The sequence below is a fragment of the Dicentrarchus labrax genome, unplaced genomic scaffold (genome assembly GCF_905237075.1).
Source record: "Dicentrarchus labrax unplaced genomic scaffold, dlabrax2021, whole genome shotgun sequence".
Taxonomy (NCBI): domain Eukaryota; kingdom Metazoa; phylum Chordata; class Actinopteri; family Moronidae; genus Dicentrarchus; species Dicentrarchus labrax.
In genome coordinates this window covers 8,506,235-8,518,228 of record NW_026136701.1, presented here as the reverse complement: position 1 = coordinate 8,518,228, position 11,994 = coordinate 8,506,235, and the positions used below count along the sequence as shown (strand labels likewise).

The 11,994-nt window shown below is 39.6% G+C and overlaps 1 protein-coding gene across 2 annotated transcripts in view; it reads right to left on the bottom strand.

Annotated features, from left to right (window-relative positions):
• Positions 1-15: 15 nt before the first annotated feature.
• Positions 16-11,994, bottom strand: part of slc1a7a (solute carrier family 1 member 7a) — a 28,937-nt gene continuing 16,958 nt past the window's right edge. For both annotated transcript variants that reach the window (XM_051409228.1, XM_051409237.1), the window contains 8 exons: positions 7,985-8,027; positions 7,285-7,516; positions 7,061-7,160; positions 6,104-6,337; positions 4,809-5,003; positions 2,192-2,326; positions 1,746-1,845; positions 16-1,166 (listed from right to left, as the gene is read on the bottom strand). In XM_051409228.1, coding sequence (XP_051265188.1) covers positions 900-1,166; positions 1,746-1,845; positions 2,192-2,326; positions 4,809-5,003; positions 6,104-6,337; positions 7,061-7,160; positions 7,285-7,516; positions 7,985-8,027 — 1,306 coding nt within the window. In that variant the 3' untranslated portion in view covers positions 16-899. The remainder of the gene's footprint in view (positions 1,167-1,745; positions 1,846-2,191; positions 2,327-4,808; positions 5,004-6,103; positions 6,338-7,060; positions 7,161-7,284; positions 7,517-7,984; positions 8,028-11,994) is intronic.

Sequence of the window (11,994 nt, the reverse complement as noted above, 5' to 3'; positions counted from 1 at the left end):
CCTTGATTCTGGCAGTGACCGTACAGTACTGCAGGTATGAGTACCCACTTAGACTCAGGACAACAAGGCAGAGAAGTGTAGGGAAAGGTGTTGCTGAGAAAGTTGTAAATAATCCCTTCTTTTTTCCTCAAAACAAAATCTGAGACATTGCTTTTCTGAATGTGAACCAAACTGTTGCGTATGTGTGTTAAATAAAGCTTTCTTGTTAAAGCTCAATTATGCTATATTGTCCCATTTTGCCTCTGTGTTGTGCGTGTTATTGAGTCAGTGAATCTATTAGAAAAATGCTCCGAAACAGGCAGAACTTTGCCTGAGTTTCATAACAGAGAACAGAATGACAAAAAAAAATAATAATATACAAAAACCTCAAACAGTATTATGCTAAAAATATACCAAACCAGATCATAATGATGTGAGTGGATGTTTTCTGTTTTTTTCCAGTCCTAGAGGGATATGTTCCTTAAATTATATCTGATATTAGTTATTGTGATCTCCATTTCTGCTCCTTTGAGATGGACTAACTCAACGATCTGGGAGGATGTAAGCGCAACCTTGAACAGGATCAGTTCTTCAGTTTTAAATGTCTGTCAGCTAGAGCAGCCCACTGTCACTGCTGGTACCAAATAATACATTTCTGATAAATATGGACGCACACACATGCGCACGCACACACACACACACACACACACACACACACAACACACACAATCAATCAAATGTGGGTCATTATTTAGGTTATGTAGAAAAAAATATTGTCTTTTTTTCCAGGGTCTTCTGCACTCATCCATTCGGAGGGGGAAAGCGTGTGATCTTAGTCACCTGAAGCTTTAATTTGTCTTCCTCTCCTGCTGGCAATGCAGTTGTGGACGAGCCAGTAGCTGTTGGCAGGGCAGCTGCTTTTATACATTAGTCTCCAGCCCGTTCATATCAACGGAACAGTGGTCCTTGTCTCTGTGCTCTCTCTTGTGATGAGAAGAGTGAGCGTGTTTCTTCTTCTCTATCGGCCGGATCCCCTCCTCCAGCTGGATCAGTCGAGCCACGTCTGGGGAGCGGTGGTCCTGCTTGCTGCCTGGTGGAGGTGGCTGGTAGCAGCCGTTCTTCTGGTTCTGGTAGGTCATCATCTGCTGGATGCTTATCATCGGCTTAGTTTCACAGATGAGAGGAACCTGGTGGATGTGATGATCATGGAGGGGAATAGAACGAAAACAACTGTTACTTTCTTGCCAAGTGTTTCCGAAGAGAAGATTGATACCACTCACTGTCTGTGTGTTAATGGAGCTAGAGCTGACAGTTGGTTAGCTTAGCTTAGCATAGCATAATGACTGGAAGCAGTAGAAACAGGTAGCCTCAGGTTAAAAATTATGCATACTCTAAAGCTCACTATTTAACAAGTTGGATATCGGTTCTGTCTGGAGCTATTTCAGAAGAACCAGACTAGCCATTCTCAGTCTTTATGCTAAACTAAGATAATCGACTACTGGCTCTTCTTCATAGTTAAGGCACAGCCAGAGTGGTATTGATCTTCTCATCTAAGTCCCAGCAAGAAAGCAAATAAGTGTATTTTCCAAAATGTTGAACCTTTAAATCTAATTTTCACAAATAATGACTGTGTTATAAACACTCAACTGCACACCGTAAACCACCTGCCTATCTCTCTTTCAAACCTGTCTTGACCATATATAGATCAAGACAACCCTAAGAAGACAATAAACTGATGGTTTACAACCATTTGGCTTTGGTCTCACCTGCTCCCCTTCTTTGACAAAATCTTTTCTGCAGATATGAGCCATAATGCCTGTGGCCAGGGCGTCACCCATCACATTGACCATGGTCCTGAATCGATCCCTAAATAATAAAATCAAAAGTCATATGCAATGTTTATGAAGCTGGGGAAAAGATATCATTCATAAAAAAAACATGTCAGTGATGTCCTTAGAGCTCATAGAGTCCTTTGATACACGGAGATATTGAACAATGTTAATGCAATGTAGAGGCTTGTAATATTCAAAATACTTTTAGTATGGTACTTGTGCACTGCCGTATATTTTGCTGATTGCATCTATATATGAACTCCAGCTAAGTCGAGTTAGATTCACATTTACTGGAAGACTCTTAAAATCATAAACATTTTCAAATTGGTGGCTTTGGTTGTGTTGAGCTATTCATGATGAAGAGATTAACCCTCACTTACAAAGCCCAATCAACAGCAATGATCAGAGTAATGTCATCAGTGGGTAGACCCACAGAGGTCAGCACGATCACCATGGTTACGAGTCCGGCCTGTGGGATTCCTGCTGCACCGATACTGGCTGCAGTGGCAGTGATGCTGAGAGAACAAGCAGAGGAGCAGAATACGTTTATTTTTTTATAACATTCAAAAACAAGTCTTCATCAAAGTGTATATGATCTTTCTGAACAGAAGGAAGAGTGAAGGTTAGTTTGCGAGGGGTATAAGTGCATTTGTAAAAGAATGGATGTAAGGAACAGTTTTGAGATACTCTAGTCGGCCCCTCCACTCCACTGCTTTTCAGTGTGCAATATCGTACGTTTTACTCCCCTGCATTTATTTGACAACTATAGTTACTTTGCAGATTCACATAATATTATTATATTACACATAAAACACATCCGCTTACTACAGGGGTCACTAACTGTGGTTGCGCTGCAGCCTGTTTTTCATTTTGTGACCTTGTGACAACAGGTAGCATCCTCACACAGATTTAATGTAGTGCTGAATTGTGGAAGTTGGACAAAGACAAAGATACTGATGACCTTTAGTTCATAACAGGTATATTTTTTGTTGGGGGCGGACAGAGTATATTTTTTTGTTGGGGGCGGACAGAGAAGCGATGAGGAATAGTTAAACAAGTAGTTCAAGGTAACCGCCCGTTTACTAATGGCAACCACCTCTTAAATACCGCTGCAAACATGACAAGCTCTCCATTCTAAGCTAGAATTTACTTATGTAGAGGCCGATGTCTGCCTCAATCCATTTATTCTGTTAATCGCATTTGATCGCCTGGTTGCGGACTTGCCCTGCTGCCCAGATGTTTTTCCTGATGGGCGTTGCCAAGGCGTTTTTGAAATGGGAGAGCCTGCAGCAATGTACCTGTGTGATTAGCCCCTAACACAGCACATTTGCAATTTATTTATTGAAAACAGTTGCAAATTTTTAATTAAAAACAGCTGGTTAAATTCATCATAATCTTTTAGACAATGAGTCTAACTTCACACATTTCTATCCAAAAATAAGAACTGTCACAAGCAGCTAAAACTCTGTGAGTTAGCTGAAAAGTCTGTCTTCAGCTGACATCTTTGAAGCGAGAACCCTGAGGAGGAGGTATGTTTCTTTTCTTTTTTAGCCCTACAAATAGTGCAGTTAGCTAACAACATTAACCCTGGCCTTTGGAGGAAACACTCATTACTGTAGGAGCTAGTTAGTTAGAGCAGCATGCTAGCATTTGTGGCTTCGAGCAGTTGAAAACATGGATTAATCCAATTGTACTATTGGTTTTGGATAGGCAAAAAATAGACATCATGTTCCTATTTCTAGGTCTTACTACAGCTCCATGTACACTGTTTTCTGCATGTGGAGAAATTGAAAGCTTTAGCATGCAGATGGAACAGCTCTACAGTCGGCAACCAAACGGCATGGGAACAGGACGCAGAAAGAGGGAAAAATGATTATAATTCTGGCGTGACAAGGGAGATGAGTAATACAGGTCATATGGGTTTTACCGCCAAGGGATTATGAGGGAATGGGCACAGACTGTAGCCATGAGGAGAGGTCCGCTTAATGTTATTACAGTAGAACATGTCAGGAAATCAGAGGAGGAACATTACATTTTCCTAGACCTGGGGTGGGCCACAGGTAATGTGGTTGAAAGTTTTAGGCTGGTGGTGTTGGTCGAAGGGAGACTGTTGGTGTTTTTTCTGTCTGTCTGTCTGTCACTCTGCCTGCCTGTCTGTCTGCCTGTCCCAGGGGCTTCCAGACTGATTTAGCAGAAATCAGATCAGACTAAGAAGCTCATATGAGGCGTAATCTGTGTGACATTTACATATATGTGTATCTAGTAAATCCCATAATATTTTTTATTAATTCAGAATTAAACTAAATGTGTGACGTTAGATTAATTTACATGTTGCACTCACCACTAGTATGCCTGCACCCTTTTTGACCCAGATGAAATATGCTTACATTGTCAGACTTTGGCAGGGTTTTATGTGCAGAATTTTTGTTGCGATAAGAATCTGTCCAAAGAGTTGTTGATGTTAATTATTTCAAAGGAGTAGTTTGACATATGCTTGCTGAGAGTTAGATGAGAAAAAAGACAAGCCCTGGGACACTGGAGTCTACATTTCTCATAATACAACCTAATAGCATCTTTCATTAGGTAAATGTCTTTCAAACGCCATTACCCCCTGTTTGTAATGGAGGCTTTCTGCTGAAAATGTGCAGAAGGTAACCCTGATGACATCATTAGGGTTATTTTTTTTAGGCTTATAGAAAGCTCTCTCCAGATTCACAAAAGATCAAAACATCTGTTTTTACTAGCTGAAAAAGTGAATGAACTGAACCCATCCACTAAACAACAAAGTCAACAAAATGATAGAAACTGCTGTTAAAATAATGTTAAGCAGGTTGCTCTCCTAACACCTATTTCATAAAGGAGGCAGAGTGCTATCTACTTACTTTTCTGACCTCCCTCACCCACTGACATTGATTATAGTTTATGAAATTTTCCATGAAAAGCCCACTTTGATAAGCCACTTCTGGTCTAAAGAAGGTCTAGGAAAAAAAGCCTTACCTGATCGTGATGATCTGTCCAAAGTCAAGCTCATAATTATTCACTTGGGCGATGAAGATGGCTGCCACGGCCTCGTAGAGTGCAGTGCCGTCCATGTTGATGGTGGCCCCGACAGGCAGCACGAAGCGGATGATGCGTCTGTCGATGTGGTTGTTCTCAAGGAGGCACTTGAAGGTGATAGGCAGAGTGGCAGAGCTGCAGCAAGAAAAAGATAAATAATTACTGACAATAAACCTCTTCTGTGATAAGCAGTGTTGATGTATGATAATCAATTATATGATATCATTAAATGCGTCTTACAGGAGTTGCTATCAATGGAGTAGTAGATGTGTTGTGACTCACCCACAGTGCTGTAAAACTGCCTAAATCTAGTGTACTTATGTGTCAATGTATTTATATACTGGATTAATTGTGAGGAATTGTGTCAAAGCTGTTGATATTAGGACCAAAAAGTATGTGAAATTATTTTGAAGGGGCCGATGCTAGTCTTGAGGTGGAGTTACATACAAGAACATATGTGAGTAAACTTAACATTTAAATAGTAAAATAAATTACAAAAAGAGAGCCCAAGAGCAAGTATGCATGCAACTGTGATAACAAGCTGCAGACAATTCAGGTTTGTTTTGTTATGCGAGGTCTGAATGCTGCAGATCAGGGATCATTTTATTTCATTTAATATTACCTCTAAATTAGCTGCTACACATAATGACACAACAAATGGGTACACACTGCAGGAACCTTTGTTGCTGCAACAGGAGAGCATTTGGATGGGATGTGTCAAGAAGGTTGTAAACCAGGAGTGAACTCACATGTAATGCTTTTCACCCCTTTGAAAGGCTACAAGGTAGAGTATTGTTGGAAAGGACCTATATATAGATGTATAAGGTTAAGAGGGTCACGGTGAAAACCAACAAACATTCATTCCTTCAAGGTGAATTCCATTGTCCAATCCATTTACACTAGCAATGCAGTATAAAAGCATATCTACTCTGACTCTCGTAGATGCAGTTTTGCTGACATTAAGCTAAAGGTTGTTATTATTTCAGCACTCATTGCACACAATTTGTCCTGGGAAACATGACAGAAACAGTCAAAGTCAAGTACTTACATTTTCTGAAAAGCTTGAGCACTTTTCAGAGTCTCAAATAATCTCATATAATAACTAATTCATATTATACAGGGAAATAAAATAGGGAAAATGTAGCGAATTTGAAGTGGTTTTATTCCCCGCTACATGTTTGGTCGCCACATTTATAAGTACCAATATTAATACATACATTTGCATCCACTTTTACCTGGAGGAGGTGGCCAAGGAGATGAGAAGGGCCTGCAAAATGCCTCTGATGTAAACAATGGGGCTCTTCTTAGTGATGAAGAAGTACATGGCCGGGAGGATGAATAGGCCGTGCAGCACTAAGCCCATCACCACCGTAATGGCGTAAAAACCCAACTTCTTCCCCATGGCGGAAGGGTCGTCCATCTCCAAGATCTTACCGGCAACCAGAAACACAATCCCAAAAGGGAAATACCTGTGAAGGAAGGAAGGAAGGGAGGAAAGAAGGTAGAGTGCATGTTCATAAAATGAAAGCTACAACATTGGCTTTTATTTAAAATTAGAGTATTTCCCATCATGTTGTAGACAATCATTTAATTTTCAACAAGCCTTCTACAGCCGTGATAGTAGTCACGTGAAGCTGTACTTCGGCACAGTGGTGCTTTAAGCTGAATGCTAACATGCTCAAAATGACAAAACTAACAGGTAGTTAGTAGGTATAATGTTTACCATGTTCACCATCTTAGTTTGACATGCTACTTAGCATTAACACAAAGTACAGCTAAGGCTCATGGGAACACCATTCATTTTAAAGGACTAGTGTGCAGGATTTAGTGTAATCTAACGGTGAGGTGAAGCTGTAATTTGCCACCAACTGAATACCACTCGTCTTCCAAGCGTGTAGGAGAAAATTGCTAACGTTTCGTTCTAGGCTACTGTAGAAACATCATGGTTCAACATGGCGGACTCCATAGAAGAGGAGCTCCTCTCTATGTAAAAAAAGCCGCTCATTCTAAGGTAACGAAAACACAAAGATTAATAATAAGGATTGCCAATGAAAACATACCTATGAATATGAGGGTATATTGCATTTTTTCCAACAGATCCTCCTAAATCTTACACACTGGACCTTTAAAGGTATTTGGACAGATTTGACCAAATGTTTTAGCGCTGTTTCCATTCAAGTTACAACTCTTACCAGATAACAATGGCAACAATCTTCAAAACTGCCTCATTCAAACTCTGACAGAAGTTGACCAAAGCACTTCCATTGGGTCCCATTCTGCCCAACATTATACCTGGATTGAAGAAAAAAACATTTGTGTTGCATACATTGCTTGATAATTGCATCTGTCACACGTCTAATGATAAAAATAGAAATAGACGAGTATGTAATTGATTGTTGTTTTTCCACCCACTTACCCATAGTAGCGGAAAAAATAACAATCCCCAGCACATTCATGCCTTCGCTGGTACCAGGTGACGTTTTCATAATGACATCAGGGGGCGGTGTCAGATCCAGGGAGAAGTTCTGGACGTCTGTGCCATTGTCATCCTGGATGCCGTAGATGTAGACCCTGCGTGTGGTGGTCTCATCCAGGAGCTGAGCCAAGGTTGGTTTGGGGATGAGCTCGGGGACTCTTTGGGTTCGATACTTGAAACCAAAGCAGAGCACAGGTAACAATATCAGCACAGTAAACATGACGGCAACAGATATGTTGAATGCAGCAGACGTGATAATGACACGTGTGGGCTCATATTATTGATGTTAACATTGTAATTAGATCATTCACATTAGCCAGGCAAGCTGTTGCCCTCTGTTGTGCTAAGGTAAGCCAACCATCTGGTTACTGCTGGCTCTAGCATCGTATTAAATGTACACACATCTTCTCATCTAACTCTCGGTAAGAGTAAATGTATTTGCCAGAATGTCAAACTATGCTTGTTTTTTTTTAGTAGTATTTTTTGGGGCTTTTTTTGCCTTTATGATAGTGACAGCTGGAGATAGACAGGAAAGGGGGACAGAGACAGAGGATGACACACAGCAAACTATGCTTGTTTTGAACATATTGTTTCTGTTTTTTAGGAACTACAGTATGTTTTCGTTAAATATTTTGCTTACCTGTTGAAAAGTTGCTTGAACCAGGTTGGCTGGAAACATGTTGCTGGGGAAGATAATTTTGAGAAATGTTAAAGTCCTTCAGTGGATGGCAGATATACAGTATCAGTGTATATATAGAAATACATTCACTAACAACAACCACGCCATCCAATGTATGAAATAAGAAAAGTTTATTGCACATAATAAACAAATGTGAACCGGTGTGGTATACTGAGGGATGAGGGATGAAGGGATGAAGGATGGACGTAGGGGAATGAGGGATTGAGGAACGAGGGATGGAGGAATGAAGGTTGAGGAAGGAAGGTCGGTTGGCAGCTCGATGTATGGATGTAGGGGTTCAGCGCGATGTAAGAGGGAACTGAGTGGGTTGCGAGATACTGAGTGGGGGAGCTGTCTCTTCGTATGTCTTGTAGAGAGCCCCAGTGATTCCTGTATTTATCCAAATAGAGAGGGAGAGAAAAAGAAAGGGTTTGGGTGGGAGGGATGTAGAAAATGAATCAAGGAGGGAGTGAACAGATAAGGTGTGCTTAAGTAAGTTTGAGCGGAAATTAGATGATTGCAGGGCGTGGTCTTTGTTCCCGAAACCTAGTTATAAAACATCATTAAATAAGTTTAAAAAAGTGTCCTTCACATATGTCATTCATAGTCACAGCACTGATACAAAGCAATGTAATGTTTGAATAAGGGTAAACACTGACTCATCCCTCAGTATAAAGACGTATCTCTGTATTATTGTTCATGAAACCAACAGATGCAATATGTTCATGGCCATAAAGACCCTGTCAACTGCAGCATGATCTTATTCTTTTTGGCAGATTTTGATCATATTTCCTCCCTTTGTTATTGGCCTACTTTCAATATGTAGAAAGTATATAGGCATTGGCACATGACAGCATTCTGCATTGATCTTGGCTGATGAAAATCTTCATTATTTCAAAAACTGAAAGCTGCTCAGATAGTAGGTACACCTTAATAACTGTCTTTAAAAGCTCACTCATATGAACAAGCGCATGTTGAGTGCTCTGTGTGCCAAGGTTTACTGCAGCTTAGAAGACTCTGGTACTCAATGATACTTTAAGGGGGCAGGAAGGGGTTAAGCCTGAAGATGAAGGGAGTAGGTACATTAGGAAAATATGGGCAAATTGAATGGAACAAAGGAAAAATAAGTATATCTGGAGTAGAAAAATGGATACCCAACAACCCTCAAAGAGAGAGCTAAGATGAAAACTTGACTAGACCAATCCTAAAGAACTAAAATAGTGGGAACTATACGGTAAGTGATTATATGTGCAGTCATACTACAAGACATATATACACTACTTTTCAGTGTGGAATTGATTGTGAATTTCTCGTAGGTGCTCTACCTTCCTCCCACAATCAAAACACATGTAAGTTAAGCTAATTATATGCTAAATTGCCCTTGATGTTCGTAGGATATAGTTCAGCCCCCTGGGACCCTCCCTGCACAATATAGATAATGGATGAATATATGGATGGACATAAATACTGCAATGACTGTAATTTAATTTTCATATATATGCTGTATGCTTTTGTTGAATTAAGATAATTAAATGCAACCATACTGCTACAGAGACCTTGTAGGCTTGTAGTGCTGTAACATGGCAGCAATTCCAAACGCCACAATAGCACACTGATGACGCTAGAATAATTGTTCCAAAGACTGAATGAGAATAATGTGAATGTCTCTGTGATTGCTAGTTGGAGGCTGTGGCTCAGGTCCACATGTTGAAGTGCACATAAGCAAAGTACCCAACTCCAATTGTCCGAGAGGCACATTGTAACGCTCTTTGGTATTTAAGCTCTGAAATATTCCATTTACTAATAATGAAGTTAATATTTGAACTAAATATTGTTTTACAGTGCAAACTAAAGCCAATATAATAATGTAGTAAATCAAACAGAGTAGAATGAAGCTTAGTTGAGATATATAAAACCCTAAATGGTTAAAATAAAAATTTCAAAGTGGAATTTTATTCAAAGTTTTAGAATGAGGATTACACAGAAAAAGATTCTGTAATAATTACCACTAATTATTTTCAAGTTCAATCAAATCAAGCTAAAACAAACCATTTCATCAAAGTTAAGGAATCAATTTTAACTGTAAAGAGTATTTTCTTTTTTGATGTGACTGAATATAGGAGTGCACTATTGGTTTTCCATGTTTCCAAGTATTGCAAGATCTGCTCTTCTCATCATATGCAAAGTGAGATTGTATATCCCACCTAAGGATATTAGTATAAGCCATGGGATTTCCCACCAACATGGGTCTGAATTACTCCTGGTAGTTATGTTAGGAAGCACGTCAGCAGTGGTGCACAACTACATCACTCATGGTCTAACACATTTACTCCTCTGGAGGACACAATGTAAAACAAAATGACACTGCAGCTTATGTCTGTGAGTTGGTTGCCCCAGTGCATGCTGGGAAGTTTCTGTTCATGCCTACCTGACTCCAATAATACATTTAATATTTTTCCTTCACTGCCAACTTTATTTATTCCAAATAATAAATAGCACATTAGTCATACTAAAATTAAAAAATCTATCTAACAAATTATTTTAGATGGTTTTTAAATTGATTTTAGATGGAATTACAAAATATACATTTAATACATTTAATTAATTTGTTATACATTCAATGGGGCGATCAAATTCATTGAGTGTAGTATGAAGCACACTTTGTTTGTGGTTCAGCATGCTGCTTTTTACTAGAATACATTATGTAGCACTCTATATGCAGAGATGAGTGTCTGACAATCACAACAGAATCAGCATTGCATTAGCGCCGGCTGTAAATCCCACATCAACATACAGCTCAAATCACAATCAAAAAAGCATTTCAGATGAAGAGAGATTTAAAGCACATATTGTATTTTACAGTTTGACATATGGCAAAGATATACAGAGGCAATATGGTGCAACTCAACGGACTATAGTGTGTGTTCTGCACAGATTTGACCACTTAGCCATTCAGCAGCCTATCCTAAGACAGAGCAAAGTAGGCTAATGAACCACTCTGACCCCAGTGCCCCTAATAAATCCAAGTATGCAAATATTCATACATATTATGCTCATTATACTTATCACACACACTCACACACACACATAACTGCAGGCACTGTTGGGCCTATTTGTGAGTGTACCGATATAGTATGCCTGCATGATAGATGAAGGCTGTAAAGAAGCTTTGCGAGATAAATCCAAAGCACAGCTGTGCTCTTTAAAACACACACACACACACACACACACACACACACACACACACACACACACACACACACACACACACACACACACACACACACACTGAGATCCCTTGAACGACAGAGCTTCACCTCTGCCACATGATCAGTACGTAGTTGGATTTCATGGGCTTGGCCAGTTTATTACTTCCCTTTTTTTTACATTCTGATTAAAAGTGAGTCATTCAAATACAATTTATACTTAGTATGATTTTATTTTCTCAGATATATTAAAAACAATACCAAAATCAACAGAGGATGAAAAGTTTACTTTTTAATGACTTAACATGAATTCTTTTTCAAATAAAATTGTGGTTTATAATTAATCAGCCTCAGAAACTTAAATGTCTTGGTGGTGGAGCAGCTCTGTGCATTACAAGCTACTGGCTTTATCCCACTAACCGACTGTCACTCTGACACAGTGGCTCTAAAGGCCTCACAGTCTCACTGCAGGGCTGACCCAGGTTCACCTCAAACACACCCACTGCATCCCTCAGCAGCGCTAATTAGCTTAGCGCTATAACCTACTGGCACACGAGGCTCCAGGCTTTACGATCTGACCCCGAGAATTTCCCTGACTTCATGGAACAGCACGCAGAGCAGGACATATGTACAGGTGTATATATATATCACAGGTGTTATTTCCTGCTGACATTAAGTTGGCTCACAATGTAATATAATGTTGTAAAATGATAATTTCCCCCTATACTCTGCTTTCATTAGTGCTGTAGTTGATAGACAATCTTT